This window comes from Hetaerina americana, unplaced genomic scaffold, assembly GCF_022747635.1.
Source record: "Hetaerina americana unplaced genomic scaffold, ioHetAmer1.1.p SCAF_2, whole genome shotgun sequence".
NCBI classification, from domain to species: domain Eukaryota; kingdom Metazoa; phylum Arthropoda; class Insecta; order Odonata; family Calopterygidae; genus Hetaerina; species Hetaerina americana.
The window spans coordinates 109,562,002-109,580,942 of NW_027286763.1; the positions used below are offsets into that span (position 1 = coordinate 109,562,002).

The window sequence follows — 18,941 nt, forward strand, 5'->3', positions numbered from 1 at the left end:
TGAAACAAAAACCAATTAAGTTTTATACAAATGTTAGGAAATCCATTTGGAAATAATTATCATTAAAATGCTTATCATTCAAATCCAGCAAATATTATCATGATTAAAATTTTTAATGCATCCTTAACAATATTTGAGTTACTCTCATACCTTTCTGTTTGGAGAAAGATTAGCCGGAGGGATTTGCAGCGTGACCCCAAATGTCGTTTTCCTTCCCATTTCTTCAGCAAGGAAGTTTGCCTCTCTCACCAGGGCATTGGCTCTCACAATGTCGGCTTTGAGCTGACCCAAACTCCTCTTGAACATCTCATCACTAGTAAAAATACATAATTGACAATTTATTTTTAAAAAACCACAACGGATCATATGATAAGTTCACATTTTTTCAGGCTTTAAATGCCCAAGATATAATAGTCACTATGCTATGACAACAATGAAAATCAAAGGAACTGAAAAGTTACTTCTAAAATGTAGAGCTTTTGGTTTGAAGAAACATATCATTATTTACTAACTTAAATACGCATTGAATTTTTAGGCTGAAATACATGAAAAACAGGGGAGAGTCAACATGCAAATATACAAGTGGACAGTAATTAAGGGGGATTATTCCAAGTCCTGAAATAAATAATGAGTCCTTTGCGCAAAAACTTGTAGACTCAATTTCCAATTATTAAAGTAATGGCATTTAACTGATACCATTTTTGCTTGACTTTGAGCCTCATTTCCAGTTGTTTGGTCTTGATTCAGTTATCAAAATTCATTTAAAACTCCCAAAGTACTGGTGAAAAAGTCTAAGAGAATCTGGGAGGAGAGAGAATATTTTTAAAAGGACCAATTTTACATCCAATTCCATGAAAAAAATTGGTAAATTTCTCGGACCATGCAATAAAGCAACATACAGGGTTTGACCCATGCAAATCTAATTTCTTTCAATGTCTGCCACTAAACCGGCCAAAACATACAAACCATCTTCATACTTGAAAATTCCTAAATATTTCAGTTTTACAGGCTCACACAATTCAAACATGTCAATACACGGTTATGTATTACTTGTGAATCAGGAAAAAATAATTTGTCATTGTTTACGAAAAGGAAACTCGATATTATAAAACAAAAAAGCATGCATTTACCGTTCCTGAGCCCACTTCTCTACTCGCATCTGAGTAGTCGGGGTGCATGGCGTTATCTTGCCTAATCGGAATGGATCGAAAGGAACATAAGGAGAATACGGAGTCGTTGGAGAAAGAATATTTCGAAGATGCTGGAACTGACGTTCGTACTCTTGCCTCTGCTTTTCAAGCGCCACTGAGGAAAGAAGAGGAAAAAACAATGCAAATGGTAAGATTATATTAAAAATAATAAACATTAACAACATGTGCAATGATACTAAAACATTTAGAGCATATGACACTTGAATTTGAAATATTAATTGTACTCTCATTTGAATAAACGCTGAAGTTTCGATTTATTTCACAATCCCCCACTCTCTTGTATTCATGATGATAACTTTCTGAGAACAGTTTGATTTCAAAATTAAAAAAAAAAATATGCTGCACAAGTTTTAAAGATTAACATATATATGTTCCAAACTTGTATAATAAATGCCTTCATCAATCATATTTGCGTGAAAACTGAATCATGAAAAATTACTACTTTAACATGAGTTTTACTCCCATCAAAATAAAATATTGAATCAAATCTTAGTCCAAGAGAAATTTTTAAATTGATTTAGAATGAAATGAAAACAATCTACCATTTAAGGACAAAAAACAAAACGTATCTTTCCACCAAATACCTTGTTTTGTTTTTTTTTACTTCAGTGATAATGCATTTCCACAAAGTTATGCCTGAATACATCAAATACAACATCTACCATATTTTCGTGTGAAAAATAATTTACAAATTTAAGTACATACATGTGCTAATGGGATTCATACCTTGCTTGTCCTCTTCATGCTGCCTCTCCAATTTGGCTATTGCTGTTTGAATAGGGTTATTGCCCATTCCATTGAGCATCAATTCTTCCCGGGCAAAATTATAATCGATCGTTTGTGCAGGGGTCTGTGGTTCCGATGCTCCTGAATATCAAAAGAATCACTCTTTCAATTAGATCTTACATAGTTTCCGCTAGGAATGCATTAAATTGGGCGCACACACAAGAATGAAAACAATGGAAAATGATTCCATAGCATTCACAGAGGTGAAAATTTGAATGGCATAATTAAAATACACCTAAAATTTAACAATTTTTATTTAATTTCAAATTTAATTTATGTGAGGAACAAATGAACACTACACAACATGCTCACACTAAATGGAAAATCTATTCAAAACCTTTCACATGCTTATTTGATTCATTAAATTTTGCATCTGTATCTTAAAATGTGTATCATTATCAGGAGTTTGATGGAATCCAACAATATTAACAAGTTTTTAATGTCCTCAGTAATTAGTTGCCCTTGAATTCAGGACATGGACTCCTACAAGTCTAATACCCGGAGCAAAAACCATGGCTTAACTAATGCCAGTTCATGCACTTGGGAGTCTTTTGAAAGTAAAATCTAATTTATCTCACATTTACGACACAATTATTCAGGATGGACATGTTAGTGTTAATTAGTGTTTTCCCTCAGAAAACCATGTCAGGTATATTATTCTCATCAATGCATGGTTTAAATGGCAAAACGAAGTTATGATAATCTAGCAAAATGTCTCAAAAAACACAATACACATTTTAACTCATAACCTAGCAAGGTCTTGGATATTGACAGATGGGATCATTCAACTCTCCGCAGTTTGTGGGGATGTTTCCTTTAATGTTATCTTACATGCATTACCAATAACTTAAAGGCTCATTAAAGTTGGACTTCAAAGCCTAAAAATGAGCATGTGTATTTAGTGATTTCCTTTTCAGGGTACTACATAATAACAATTTTACAAATGTGTGCATGAACTCGGAGAGATTACAAGACATTTCCAGATGAATGTTATCCAATTCAAAGACAAGTGTATACAACAACCATGGCTGGTTGGGCGACAGGGAATTGTTTCCATTAGACAGAAAATTGTGACAATACTCAAAATCTCTCTCAAAATCTAATTTTGCCTGACAGTTTCTCATAGGACAGAATATCCTCAGATATTGGTATGAAATCACAAACGCTGCATTTTGGAAAGCCACTGAAGTGATAAAATGTTGGTTAAAAATTTTGCATTTAGCCAAGAGGCAGATAAGTTTTTATTGTAAAAAAGCCATGGAGAAAATCAGAGTACACCTTACATTAGCATATGATATTTTGAGAAGAGAATGGCATCATTTTTAATGCATGTACTGTGAAACACCTCCATGCCAGGTATCCTACATTTCAATAAAAATTTATTGAATTGAAAAAAGCAAATATTTCACATCATGCAGTGGCACATCACATTTAATTACTCATTGCAGCGCATAAATATTAATGCATTAAATTTCATACAAAAATTCATGGAGCAATGGTTCTACTTCAGGGGCAGTAATGGAAGGGGTGTTTATAGCTGGCTAATCTCATAATTCCAGCGATGAAAAGAACTCCTGTTGGCTGGTTGCAAGTAATTTGGAAAGAATACTAATTTACGCAAGTACAGTATATCCTCATTGATCTACACCCAGCTTCTCCAGATTCCCCATAATCCAGACAAGGCCCAGTCATGCACCGCAGGTGGCTTATGAAGGAGTTACAAGAGTCAGCATTACTGAACTCTGCCAAAATATATGCTTAGCATGCAAGTGTCTACAAATATGGTCTAAAATAATTATGACATTTCAATCAAGATTCAGACTATACACTTGCTGTAGTGAATGAATGACTAGAACCACATGAATACTATTGATCTGTTCACCTTAACATTGTACGCTATGCAGACACACAACACACATATTGAAAATAGATGGCTACTCCTTTCCACGTGTTGTTGTGACTCACCAGATAACAAGACATTTAATGATTATTGGATCTTCTGACAGAAAAACTGAAGTAATTTTCCTAGGGAATGATTCAGAAGGAATAAGATGTGGTCATGACAGAAATTTGAAGTAAATAGTGATGTGCCGTCCCGAAGAAATAAATAAACATGAGGCAGGGAGAAATTTGACTGAGGAAATTGTGTAATGATTGAATCAGGACGGAGTGAAACTTGAAGGTGGTCACATGAGACGGAAATCATTTCGTAAACCAAAAATAGACTGATTTCATGACTTGGAAGAAAAAATACCACACTAAGGGCAGATGGAGATCCGATGAGAAGAGAAATCATGAAAGCTGAAAGGATTATCATGATTACTAAGCAGTCTAGATCCAGAATTCGAGGCATGGATTGGATGGAGTTTTTGCATGGTGAGTGGTTTCAGCCTCTGACACAAAACTTCTCTTTCCCAGTGCCTGCCACCCGACTTCACTAATAAACTGATAGCTTCCCAAAGAGCCCATTAACTGGTTGGATAATATTCATAATTACCACCTAAGCACAATAAGGAATGGAGACGAGACAACCATTCACTTTCACATGCCATCAAATTTTGCTGCAACTGAAAAAGTTGCAAGAAGAGTTACCATAAATACTTCCAGGAATGGAAATCACATGTCACCATGATGTAAGTTACATTAATGGATGACACTGAATCGAAACATCTGCTATATACCAGTAATTGAAATGTGAAAATCTGAGTCATTGAATGGTATGCATTAAAACAAACATGGTGAACATTAAATGAATGTGATAATTCTTGATCCCACACTTTCTTATTTATACTTTTCTCAGCAAGAAGTGAAATATTTCATGAACTAACCCGACATCGATGCTTTAGGACAGTTAACTCGGAAGAAGTGGTGGTTCCCCCAAAGGATTCGATCCCCATGATGCAGCACCGTGCGTGTCCCCGGATCGACAGGAACACCATTGACAAAGGACCGAGCGCCTTCTAAGGCCAGCATCAGCAGAGCTCCATCATTAACTTCTAATATACAATGCTCTGGTGCAATTCCCAGGCCAGAGAGCTGAATGTCTTGCTCAACTGGTGCATCCCTGCGGCCAATCAAAGTTCGATCCTGGAAGAAATCAGATAATTAGCAATCATTTCTCTCAAACAATGAAAAATTCTCTTAAATGCTGTTAAAACAAGTAAAATGATCAAAATTAAGAGTTTCCCATGTTAGTTTTACAATAAAAGTTCATGTATGATAAGGAAAAGCATGCATTTGTGTGTGTACCAGAATGAACTATAATCAAAGAGTAATCACCTGTATAGTTAGGAAAGGTTTTAATTTACGGAAATGAGGGAAAGTTGATCATGAGTTGATATACTAGCTAATCAAGCTGACTGCAATTACTTTCCTATGCATCAAGGCGTCAAGAAAACAACATGAATTGCAAATAAGGGCAACAAGTCGATAAGGGAGAACTACCTATTCCTGAATAAATCTTCTTACAGATATCTTTAAAAAAATAGAAAACCTTAAGGATTTACGTATGCTAAAGGAATAAAAATAACAGTCATACATCATTAATCACATTAAGGTGGCTTTACCTTCAAGTAATAAACAAGCAATTCATTGAGGGAAGGATCAGCGTTGAGGTTGACCAAATAATATTTATTCTTTTCAACTTTTATCCCAGATGCCTGCACACTGATTCCCATTTGTTCAAGAGCCTGCTGTCTCTCGTGCTGCAAACGCTCTGTAAGATATAAATATTTACACAATCATACTCAAGCAAAGTACTCTTAAAAGGCAAGAAGAGGGATCATTGAGCCAGGATATTAACTTTGCAACAAGCAAAAAATATTTGACTCAAGATTTATCAGCCTGTGGCATATCTAAACACCTCTCACCCGTCTTCTGAAGCTTTTCCTCCCACGTCTGCGACATCTCCTTCATTAGCTTCTCACTCTCCGTGAGCTGGCGGTGGAGGTCAATGCGCATCTTCCGTTCCAATGATCCGGCTGACCCACCCTCACCATCATCTTCTTCCTCATCATCCTGATCACTTTCCTCCTCTTCGCCCCCCTCTAACCTCCTCATCTCCCTCATGTTCCTTCTCCTTCCAGCTGTAAATATAATAATGATTACTCCAACGATAAGGAGGCATAAAATTTATCAACTTCTTGCCAAGTTTTAAAAAGAAATCGACTTATGCAAACAAATCAAAATATTCAATAGATTCAGGCAAGATGTACAGATTGTTCCTCTCATAACCAATATACATTTGGCCCTCAAGACAATACGATATGAGGATTAAAGAAATTCCTTGAAATTTATGTTATGGATGGCACCTTTAAGATAACAATTATGACATTACACATTTTGTAAATGTAGCAATAATTGAAAACTTATGATGTGTACAATTTTGATATTTTTGTGATGACACTACTATTGTGAACCTGGACACGATTGATTCAAATACTTACCATCGTCCAGAGCACCAACCATTGTCCTTTCCAAAGCAGGAGTGCCACCCATGTTAATCGTTATATCCCCGACACCAAGGCTGCCAACTGTGGCACGTTTTAACATCTCTTTCAATGCTTCGACCTCCGCCCGCAGCTCTCTGATAATTCGAGCATTTGGATCTTCATTGACCACAGCATGGTTGACTATTCTCTTGGCTCTATCAGCATACCTTAATGTTGATAACGTTTCTTCATAATTATCAGCCGATGGAGAAACTGTTGCTACCATTACAGTCTTACTATTTCCACCAAGATTATCCTAAGAAAGGGAAACAGATTCTATTACAACAATTCTCGGTGAAATGACACAAAGAAATTTAAAACAGTGTGAATGTGAACAGTGAAAACAGTGAAAAAAGTGTGAACAAAACTCTGAAAACTTATCAAAAAATCACTTCACGAAACCAAATCAAGCCGTGGTCTCTACTACTAACAAGCAAGCTGCATTAACCAAATGAGCATACCCTCATGGAAATTAACTTTCAATAAAAGGATAGCCGAGTGGTTAAATTGATTGATACACCTGAATGGCAAATAGAAGATCCAGTTTTGAATTCTGGTCAGGTGGAAAGAATTTTCAGCTATAAATTTCCACACATGAAAATGCTAATAGCTTAAAATCATTATGCATGTCAGTCAGTCAATCAGTGAAAGTAAGGACGTAATCTAAATTCCAATGAAATCCATTTCATAACTTTCTTGGGTGTGCTTGGCAAACTTAACAAGTGAAAAATGTGATTATTGTGCTTCATGAATCATTCAGGTGGAAACTCTGAGGAAGTCAATAATTTCCCTGCAGACTGAAGGCCGTGGTGACAATTAAAAAAAAAAAATGCAATCTCTTTCAACAATGAACTTAATTTGGGGAAGGTGTTTATGAGATAACAACAATTATAAGCTCATTTGTAGCCTGAATTGAGGAAAATAAAACTATTTTATTGAAAAAGGAGTGACATGGTGTAGAACAAACATGCCTATACCTTTAAAAGCCAGGTGAGCACCGAATCTCTATAAGGAACAAATTTATCCCTATTCTTTCCCCCTGAAGATTGGTCAGCTAACTTGGATATTACCAGGCCAAGGGTCGTTAGGGATCTATGAAAAAAATGACAGAAAAGATCAGGAACATGTGACAGGAAATAATAATAATCCACATTTACAGAGTAGGCTTTGACATATGATTGTGATAACATTGTGCAGAATTCAATGGGAGTGTTCGACAACACACTTATTTATGTTCGATCCTTCCTTCAGTCGATCACCGATAGCACCAGTTTTGACAGCACGCTCACTCCCAGCAAGATCCACTAATGACATCCTCGAAACTTTTTCACCAGACACTCCTGAAGCTGAATCGGTTAATGTTTGGGTTAATACGACTGAAAAAACTGCATGAGACCTCGATGATTCACTATTCATATTTGTGGCAGCAACTGTGCGGGATTTGTTGCCCTCAGCCATTAAGGCATCTATGTCCTGGAATGAAAAATTCATTTTCTCAGTGGAGAATAAAACTGTGCACTTTGCCTATCCATTAAGTGCATTGGCCTGCGTTCATCATTATAATTTTACTCACTCCTTCTCTGATTACAATGAAAACAGACAAATGAGAGGTGACAAGAGTTTAATAAAATTGGAATTCAAGAAAGCTTAAAATAAAACTAATGCAATGAGGACTCAGCCAATTAGGAAAATGGGTTGCTATCTCATTGTTTGTTTCATTTCAAAACATTGTGCATCAAATAAATCTTCAAATAAATATCAATCACTGGGATTAAACAACTGAGACAACTTTTGCAATAATTCATAAGTATGAAAATCGTAATCATATAACAAATAAAATTGTAATACAAATACATTTTCTTTGACTGCCCTCTTTTTAAATTAAAGCTAAAAATGAGGTTAAACTTCAAAATATGTCCAGACAAGACAAGGCAATGCCCTGATTCTAAATATTTTGCCAGTGAAGTTGATGTTTTCAAATTTGTGTCACCAAAATCCCTAAAAACTATGCTGCAATTACTGTCAGCAGTATTAATTCAAGAATTCAAATCAGAGGAAGGTAACAAGGCGATTAGGGGTAAAACATGTTAAAAGAAAGAACCAAGTGAAGTCAAAGGGGTGTAATGTTACACAAAAACTGAACAAACCTTAAACATTATTACTTATAGTCCTAAGCTATCTATTTCAATTAATTTTTACCTCATAGGCAGTAACAGCTAACTGTGACAAGCCATCTACATATGGCCCTAAGACATTGTGCTCCCGAACTCTTAAAGACTTTTTGTTAGGCTTGGGATCCAGAAGATCATGAACTTTCTCATTGTAGATCTCCATGTAGCTGACCTAGAAAAAGGTAACACAATTAACTCACTAAAGAAATATATCACACTATTAAAAAAAAAGATTTATTGAAGATAATGATATCATTACATCAAAATAATCTTTTTAAGCATTTGATGTCAGTTAAGAAAAACGTGAGAAGATTCTTGTGATTACAGAGGTTTATTGACGAAAACCTACATTCAGCCAAGTTACCTCAGGCAGTTATTCCATAACTACTTTCCATCATATATTCTCATATATACTCATAAAAATTAATAAAACTTTTACAGCAAAAACATCTAAATGAGGACCTAATACATTCTACATTCTTTCGCACAAATTTTTCTTTATAACAAATGCAAAAATTTCAATTAAAATATAATCTTAAACTTGGAAAAATATGACCTTGAAATTTGGGATACACAAAGCCAAGACACATTTATTTTGAAATTAGTCAAAGAAATTTATTATTTGAATGTTTCTCGTGCGTTTTTCTTTTTCCTCTAATGTGTTTTATTCATATTTATTTTAATTCTGCATATTAATAAAATACAAAATAAAAAGTAACTGTACTATACATTATTATGGTGTCTAAACAATCATTTGAAAAAATTATTAACATCACCACAGGATTTATGTAAACAATTAAATATACCACCTAACATTCATGCAAAGGATAATGACCACAATGGCATGAAGTCTTCTGACATCCTCAAAGCTAGTTATTTACGACACAAAAATACATTTGTTAAGTAAAAACTTCGTTTTTGTGCCACAAATAACTGTTTCACAGCTCCACCAGTTGATATAGATATTTAAACATCTTAATGTCACAACTTAAACAACACAATAGTTGAATTTTAATCTAAAACAAACCGCTTGCATCTCCAGAGGCTTCCATTCTAATTTTTTTGGCATTTTGTGATGATTTCAGCCCTTTCTTACAAGTTTATCACAAATCAGGAATCTCTTTCAGGAAACCTGGAATGCTTTCTTTGAGATGAAAAAAACATGCTTATTGCAGGCTTAATTTGACATCTAACTAGAAACATGGGATGCTTCCTTCAATTTTCTTTGCTATACTTTCACCGTGTATTTGACCAATACAACATTTTTCAAATGACCACTGCAAACCAATACCACATACGATTTCTTCCCATGGCAGACCTAATATTATGGTTAAACGAAAGTAATCCAGCTATGAGCAATCCCCATTTGAGCACTTCTAAGGGTTAAGTAGTGCATGTCTGTTTGTTCTTATTTATGAAGTTTATATATTAGGTTAACACCATGGGATTCTATTTTTGACTCGAGACACTATTACATGCACCATTGACATAATTGGTTGTCTCTCTGGAAGTACTTTAATTCTCACAGTAGTTGATGTTTAGTAAGGCTCAACTTTACAGTAAATTATGATATCACTGCCATATGCTCATGCAACTGTTTGACCTTGAATTCATAATTAATGTATACATGACAAACAGAAAAGGCGGAATAGCAATTCCATGAGAAACAACCCTTATCAATTGTATTGAAAAGGAATAATCTGTCATACCTTCGGTTTGCAGTAGGAGATGACATTACGAATCCAGTTAATCACTTGATCATTTATCAAGCAACCTTTCAGTTTGTAAATGTGATATTTTGAAATTCAACAAAACCTTTGTCAAAATCAAAAATAATCACTTCTATTCATTTTGCCCATTGAATACGAAAACTACAAGTAAAAAGATCCAACTGAACCTCAGTGATGATTTTCTTAATTTGTACTTATTGAGATACAAAGTTGTCACTGTTGTGGAATGCCATTATGTTTTCCACAGTAATTTTGTGAGGAAGAGAGATTGGTGAAGTTGATTGGCTTTTCAAGGGTCTAGTTAATTTCCACCCACGGAGATGGGTACAGCAATAGTTCCAGGCCTGAGTAAGATTAAAAATTTTGTTTGACTTTTTGGTGTTCTCAATCATTTCATCACCGTAGCAGTCCTCACGAGATGTCCTTAATAAGCATTTGCTCTGCAACTCCCTCATGCAGGGCCACAATTGCATGGATTATCACACGAGAAAAAATGTGCATAATGGATAATCAATAACTTTCATGAAATGAGCTAATTTTCTACACCTAAATATACTTGATATCATTCATCAATGGACCTCAGTGTATGGTAAAATGGAAATAAGATTACATAAAGATTTTTTCAATAACCATTAAATTGACATTAATTTCCAGTGAGAACACAATATTTAATCCTAAAGTAATGAGTTAATTTCTTAGTTAAATAAAAATTCATGGGAAAGTGACACATTGATATTGTGAAAGATACACATAAGAAACATTTTTATGGGCATAAAATGAAAGGGTAACCCATCACCAAATTCAAAAGCAACTTGAATAAACCCACCTCTACTTTGCATGACAATTCTGCATTCTCCTTCTGTGCAATTCGCTCAAAGAGGGAATCACAAAGGCGAGGAATTATGCCTTTGCTGTCACCACTTCCCATCATTGTGTAAGATTTCCCAGATCCTAAAAATAAATACAATAATTGGCCTGTTTTAAAAATTTAAAGGAAAATACAGATACGCTTGCATTTTGCGAAAAAAGAGACACTAAATAAGAAATGTAAATCATTCTTCTACCATTCTGGTCACTTAATTATTCATAGAATCTTACAGTAAATAAGGTGACATAAACACATCTTACCCATTAAGTCATTTGCCTCACAATAAAAGAATGTATAAATGCTATAATTAAGAAAAATCATTTACATTAATATGCATGTTACTTGGGAGCATGACATTACGTAACTAAGGGCCTTCAACTTAAACGCCAACCTGTATTATTCATCACCCACCAAATGAAATTGAAACAGAAGAACATACATAAAAATTAATTTTAGGGAGATATATTTTAAATTAAATATTCTGGGTGGTGGGTAAAATATCGTTTGTACCGTGACCGGGGAGGGGAAATTTTTACTATTATACAACTGAGTGAAAGCCTTGAACAATAATCAAGCCAGATAAGAGAGAATACAATTTTTTTCTAAACCAATATTGCACTGACATGCAAGTGCCTCAGTAACAAGAAAATCAAGTAACTAGATTCAACTAACTGCTTAATCCACCAAAGTTGTTACTATGGCCACTTCCTCTTCCCTAAAATGAAGATTCTACTTAGAAGCTCCAAAAAATAAGATGCCTTGATTTTATTCAAGGAGATAATACAGCTGACTCATATTAAATCATCAATGTTTCAAAGTGCAACAACCTGGATTGATTCTATGGAAAAACAACCACAGAATAAACCAAATCATTCACAACTCATTTTTCATTTATAGGAGTCGTCCCTTTTCAATTGCTACAATTTGCATGTCCTTAAAATTTACTTAATAAATACAATTTTGTAGGTCACATATGGGTGCATTGAAGAGAAAACATGACTGTAAGAAAAGATAAAACACTGATTTGATATAATTATTATTATTAAGTAATCTATTGGTTAAGGTAGGTTTTGGATAGAAACAACTACCAAATAAATATTTTGTGACTACTAAAAAAACACAAAATCCATCATCCTACTATACAACAGGTCCCTCTTCATCTCTGAGTACTTCCTTCCTCCCTTCATCCCATCCAACATCCCTATCCTGTTCCTTCCCTTTCCTTGTTTTCCTAACATTCTCCCCTGTATTACAGTTTTCAGCATTCCACTGCCAATCAATACCCTCTTCATTCATTTTTCCTGCCTCCAATGGATTTCTCCCAACAAACCCCTCTTTTTGCCCACCATATCTCGCACTTCCTCATTTGTTTTCCTCATGGTCCATTTTACCTTCTCCATTCTTCTCCACACCCACATTTCAACAGCCTCCAATCTACGTCTATCCCCCTGCTTCAATGAGCACATTTCCGCGCCGTACATAGATACGCTCCATATCAAAGTTTTTAAGAGTCTTTTCTTAATATCTTTACTCAACGTCCCTGCCATCAACTCCCTCCTCCTGGTAAAAGCCTCTTTGCCTAGTGCGATTCTTCTCCTTATGTCCCTACTACTTTGACTGTGTTGGTCCAAAAACTTCTGAGATACATAAACTGTTCTACTGCTCTTTTTTTTGCCCTGCTAGTTCAATGCTTAGCTTAGCCTTTTTCTTCCTGGTAAACCGCATTGCCTTTGTTTTATCGAAACTGATTCTTATCCCATATCTTTCATACTGAATTTCCAATACTCAGCAATGTTTGCTGAGTGAATTTGAAATCCATTGGCTGACTGATAAATCACAGTTTGGTCATCACCAAACCGAATTCCCCTCTGACTTTCATACCTACCTCCAGTTCTTCCCATGCCTCTTTAATCATTTCCTCTGCGTACAGGTTGAACAGCAACGGTGATAATGGGCAACCCTGCCTTACACCTCTTCCTAACACTGCCCATTCAGACACTCCATTCCCCACACGCACCTGAGCAGTCTGAGACATGTACAGGTTGCGGATTAGCCTCATTTCCGTACAATCTACTCCTATTTTCTGCAATACACTCATTAGTTTTCCCAATTCACTCTATCAAACGCTTTTTCGAAATCTACGAAACAGGCAAATACCTCCTGGTTGTGTTCTATATTCCTCTCGATTAATAATCTCATTACTGCAATGGCATCACGCATACCTCTCACCTCCCCTTCCAAAATGATCATCCCCTAAGTAATAATTTGCTCTACTCTCTATCCTTTTGTTTATGATCCTGAGAGCAACTTCAGCTGCATGGGATATCAAACTTATTGTTCTGTAGTCCTCACATGGTGTAGCCTTTACTTTTTTTGGAATAGGAGCTAACTCTGATCTCAAAAAGTCTTTTGGACAAATTCCTTCCTCATAGATACTACAAATCAGTCCATAAAGTCTCTTCCTTTCACATTTTCGAAAACCTTTAAGTAGTTCCGCAGGTATGTTGCCTACCCTCTGCCTTATTTGATTTCCTCTCCCTTAAAGCCCTTTCTATCTCATCGTCGAGTATTCCTGGACCTCTGCCATCTTCCTCTACATCATGTTCTCTCTCTAAGTCTAACCGTGTCGACCTAAGTTCTTTGACATACACTTCTTCTATATTTTCCTTCGATTGCTCTAGGATCTTTTCTGTGTCAACTATTATCTTACCTAACTTATCTCTAACTGTTAGCACAGATCTTCCCTTCTTACTTCGCGATAGTGATTTAACCTTGCTATATAGCGCCCCAATTTCACTCTTTCTCTAAAAACTTTCCATGTCCTCGAACTGCACCTTCCACCATGCTTCTTTTGCTTTATTTGTTGCCCACCTCAGTTTATTATTCAACTCTTTTTGCTTCATTTTGCCTAACTCTTTGTTTAGATTCTTCCATTTTCTTCTCTCATTCATCTTTGTAATCATCTCATCCTTGATCCATGTTAACCTTGTCCTTTTCCCATTAACGGTTCCTATAGTTTATTTTGCGGCTTTCAATGTCCCTTTTCTGATACATTCTCATTTTTCTTCAATTATACTCAGCTCTTTACTGTCATCCACGATTTTCCCTACAGCCTTTTGATACTCCATCCTTGTCAATCCATTTAATGCTTCTACATTCCATTTCCTAACCCGTCACCCCTGTGTTATCTTTCTGAAACGGAGGCTACACTTCACAACAACTAAATTGTGGTCAAAGCCTGCATCCGCTCCCGGGAGCTGTACGAATTTGATCATACTGTTCCGAAACCTGTACCCCACCAGAATATAGTCTAACTGATACCTTTCTGAGCCCTCTGGCATTTTCCATGTTTACGTATGCCTTTTGTGGTGTCTATACCAAGTGGTGATGAGTAAACCCTGTCTTCTGCAGAACTCAATTGCTTTCTCCCCACGGTCATTCCTCGTGCCTAAACCGTAGTCTCCCACCTCATCACCATCTCTTCCTTTGCCTACCGTCACATTCCAATCCCCCATCACTATCAAATGTTTCCCTGAAGGAACACACGCGATTATGTCCTCTAATTGATCGTATGAGTGTTGGATGACGGGATTTTTGCAGGAGTGTGTGCGCTGCTGTGGGTGTAATTTCCCATGTTGTTGTTTTGCATGAGGTATTGTTCCTTTTTACGGTTGGTGACCTAACACCCCCCGCCACACGCCCTTGCGGCGGCTTGCGGGGTATTATGTAGATGTAGATATCCTATCAACCTCTTCCTCCGTGTGGTTGCTTGGATTTGATATAATAATAGCTTTCAAATTACTCAAAGAGATTTACATCTGCTCTGATAACCTTTAGGTTCCAAATTAAAACACGGCTGCTCATAAATGAAATACACCGATAAAAGCACACAGGAGTGAATTATTTAATTTTTGCTGCACCACCTTCATCATATTTCAGCCACTATCTCAATTTCTAAGATTCAGTTGCAGTGCTCAGATTTTGGCAGACAACAATTCCACCTTCATTACAGTAGTCTGAGGCCATCTTTGGGTCTAATTCAACCACCTTTGCCCAGAAATCTTTCTGCAATGGAGGTGAAACTATTATCTGCCAAAAGCAGACCAATGCAGTGATATCTCAATAATGGAAACTCATGCCCCATTTACTTCTGCAAAGTCCTTTGCACTAGCGTGCTTTTTACCAAACCCTTCTTCTTGCCATGATTATTTGTTCACAAATATATATGACTGGCCACAGTAGTTACATCAATACAATACTCAAAATGTAATTTGCTGCAGCTTAACATTAAAATGAAGAAGTTATCTTTATGATTTCCACACACTATGATGATTTTGTGCTGTTATTTAGGTTTACCCAAAGCTTTAATTATTTTCCTTCAGGTCTTAACAAGGGTAATTTAGTTATTAAATGCACCACTTGAACTTTTCTCAAAGGAGTTACAAAGTCAATGCAAAAGCAAAGCAAAGGGAAGCCAGTCGTACTGAGTGACCTCTTGCCCTCCCATGAATATTGGGCCGCTTACGTTTCAATTCAACAGGATCATCACGTTTCATAGGATCATCGCCAAGTTCACAGCATGAAAGCAGTTAAATACTCTAGCACAATGGGCCAATTTATTCCATCGCTAAATAAGGCGGAATTTCCACATTTGCATTGGGGGAAAATGATTCCTTTGACGGAGCATATCGAAAAAGAGAAAATGGAGAAGATGATTAACGGCACATTTCCCGCATTATTTTCGATAGTTCTGTCTCTCCTTTCTCTAATCTAATTTAGAAAAGCTTTGCAAAGAAGAGATAGCGGTGTAAAATAAATGGTGCTAACTCCTCCACCTACTCATCATTCACTTGGTCCCTCACCGATCCCAGTCGGTATGGAGCAAAATTACACCATTAATAAAAAAACCTCGGAAACCATATTTCTGGCTAAGTCCATCACCCCTAATTTCACGTGCGGGACACACTCATGGCGGAAGTGTTCTCATAGAAAAGTAAACAGTAACAAATTGAAAGATACACCATGCGTAACATCTCCTATGCATACTGATTTTTAATAAGTCCTTCAGTTTCCTCGTGAGGTAAAAGTATTTTGGGGTGAACGCTGCACGTACGCGGGAGTAAATTCATAAACCAACGCAAACGGATAAAGCTTTTTCCGGCAAGTCATGACGAATATTCATAACTCTGTCTCATAAATGCTTCAGTTCGCGACTTTCCTCTCTTTTCCTCATTCATTTATGTATGCATTCAAAATTATCGAGCGCAAAGAAAATAGCCCATATCCCATGGGAATGCAATCCGCACACCGCAGATACCCTCGAGGATTCATTCCCCCCTTCGCATCACTCGCCCAACTCGGCACCGAGGGCCCACGCCTCCACTCAACGCCACCATGGCTTTGCTCGGGATCATCGTTCACGGCGAGCAACAAACACTCTTCCGCATCCCTATTTTTGTCATCATTAAACATGGAGATATTTCCACACTTCAGTGAGGGGGGAAAATAATTATTTTTTACACGGAGCATGACGGAAAAGAGAAAAAACAAAAACGACGATTTTCCGCGTTGTTCTAGACACCCTACACCAAGTAATGTCTCATAAAATAACGGCTGATATCGAGTAATATCTCAGTTATTTAAATTATCATCTTTGGTGAAGAAAGCATGTTGTTTACATATATCTAAGTAGATACCTGATTCGACGGTCGGCGACAAAACTCTTCCTCACGAGCATCACGCGAGGAGAATTAATTACGCGTTACCGAGAAAAAAGCTAATTCAATTTATGAGTATTTCACGCCGACGCTCGGAACTTTTCCACGTTTGAGTTCGGTGGATCACATCGTCATGAATCATCTTCAATCAATCATACACCATAGTGTTTCGGAGTGGGTAATCATCATTCGGTGCTCAACATCGCATCTTCCTTGGGACGTACCCTCGTCGTGCCCGCACTTTCACCACACACTTCTCCGCCATTCGTGTGCCCTTGTCATTTAGACGCATGCAAATGCTCTCGAATGCAAACACACTCCTGGAAACCAACAACCAACCTAAGAAGAGTCGAAAAAATAGATCGTGCAATGAGTCTCGTGCGGGCCTTCCGCAGCCGGACCTACCTGTTTGGCCGTATGCAAATATGCACGCGTTGTATCCTTGAAATGCATTATCCAAAATATCCCTCCCGAGGCAGTTGAACACAACTTCTTGCGAGGCGTGCGTCCCTCCGCCTCTGCCCTTCCCTTTCCTCCGCCTCCGACACCGCGGGGTCGTCCCCTCCTCGCCCCCCTCCCCCTCCTCGTCCTCCATCTCCTCATCTTCGCCCCCCTCCTCTTCCTCCTCCTCCTCGTCCTCGTAGTCGAACTGCTGGCCCCAGATGGAGTTGAAGCAGTGGTCAAAGGCGAACGTCTTCGGCGGTTTCCTGAAAAGATATCAAGAGAACGACAAGTCAGGATCATTCCAGCCTCTCTTACTAACACTTGGGACGGATAAAGAGCATATCTGATGCATGGGAAGGGAGTCGCCAAATTCGCCAATTTGAGAATCTCTCGAATGGGATTAGAACTCACACACCTCCCGATTGCCAATGACGCGGCCGATACTGAGCAAGTCGGATTCGAATCCTCATCGACGAGCTGCCAGAGTGGGTTCCCGCATGGTCGTGTGTCAACCAACACTTGCGAATCTGACTTCTAACAACGTCTCTTTGTGCTATTTCCCATGAAAATACTCGACGATTCAATCGGTGCTTCCCTATGATTGGTAAGCGAGACGAATCAAGGCGGAATACATACAAACATTTTCATTTCAACAAAAATTAAATATGAATATTAAAAGTTAAATTAATATAGCGAACCTAATTATTTTATTCATTCAAATAAGTAAAAATGGATAAGTCACAGAAAAAAGAAAAATTGCTTACGTGGTTTGTATAAAATGTATCGGGAAAAGTTTCTGGGGTGGGGGGAAAAGACGCTTCAGATATTGCTACAACGTCTCTCAAAATCCTCAACAAGTCCATCCCTTGAGAGCGTCGTCAAGCTTTGGCCAGCGGTTTTTCCCTGACTCGAAGGGTCCCTGGAAAGCGAATTCCGGAAGATACTTAGGGGTACACGTGCAAGCTTCTTTTACGGCACTTAGGGTCCCATGGTACTGGTGTCCTTAAGAGGGGGGATTTCACTTTTGAGAATAGGAATAATAGTCTGCTGGCGCGCCAAGTCGAGACTGTAAGGGGGTCGGGGTATCGTCGCGATGTCGTTGAAGGAGGTCTGTCAACACTTTCAAGCAAGCAGACTTTCTCGACTCTACTCTTGGTCGTCCGTCCGTAAGACTTCGGGACGAGTATGGCGCTTTAGATATTTCGTGTCACCAAATTTTCAGTGATAATGGTGAGTGTACTGCCATCTTATCAATGCCAATACGATCTACGATCATGCGCACACTAAACCGACGGTCAGAATTCAGCACTTCACGTCAGGGAAAAAATGTTACCGATACTTTTTAAGCAAATATTGCATACCACAGTTGGAACGTAACTGTGATTTAGGACACTGAAATTCATAAAAAATACAATCGAGAAAATTATCTTTACTTTTTCATCCAACATTAATTACATAAACCACAGGGTAAAAAGGGAGGTCAGTTCCTTTCCCTGTGCCTCCTCTTGTTTCCCAGAAAGTTGT

At 37.4% G+C, this 18,941-nt stretch overlaps 1 protein-coding gene across 1 annotated transcript in view; it reads right to left on the reverse strand.

Moving 5' to 3' along the window:
- Positions 1-18,941, reverse strand: part of Khc-73 (Kinesin heavy chain 73) — a 171,994-nt gene that overhangs the window by 47,517 nt on the left and 105,536 nt on the right. Inside the window, exons 3-14 of the mRNA XM_071585636.1 lie at positions 17,379-17,680; positions 11,215-11,339; positions 8,687-8,830; positions 7,713-7,960; positions 7,465-7,579; positions 6,443-6,743; positions 5,867-6,082; positions 5,564-5,712; positions 4,826-5,084; positions 1,938-2,078; positions 1,131-1,305; positions 151-313 (exon numbers count right to left, since the gene is read on the reverse strand). Coding sequence (XP_071441737.1) covers positions 151-313; positions 1,131-1,305; positions 1,938-2,078; positions 4,826-5,084; positions 5,564-5,712; positions 5,867-6,082; positions 6,443-6,743; positions 7,465-7,579; positions 7,713-7,960; positions 8,687-8,830; positions 11,215-11,339; positions 17,379-17,680 — 2,338 coding nt within the window. The remainder of the gene's footprint in view (positions 1-150; positions 314-1,130; positions 1,306-1,937; positions 2,079-4,825; positions 5,085-5,563; positions 5,713-5,866; positions 6,083-6,442; positions 6,744-7,464; positions 7,580-7,712; positions 7,961-8,686; positions 8,831-11,214; positions 11,340-17,378; positions 17,681-18,941) is intronic.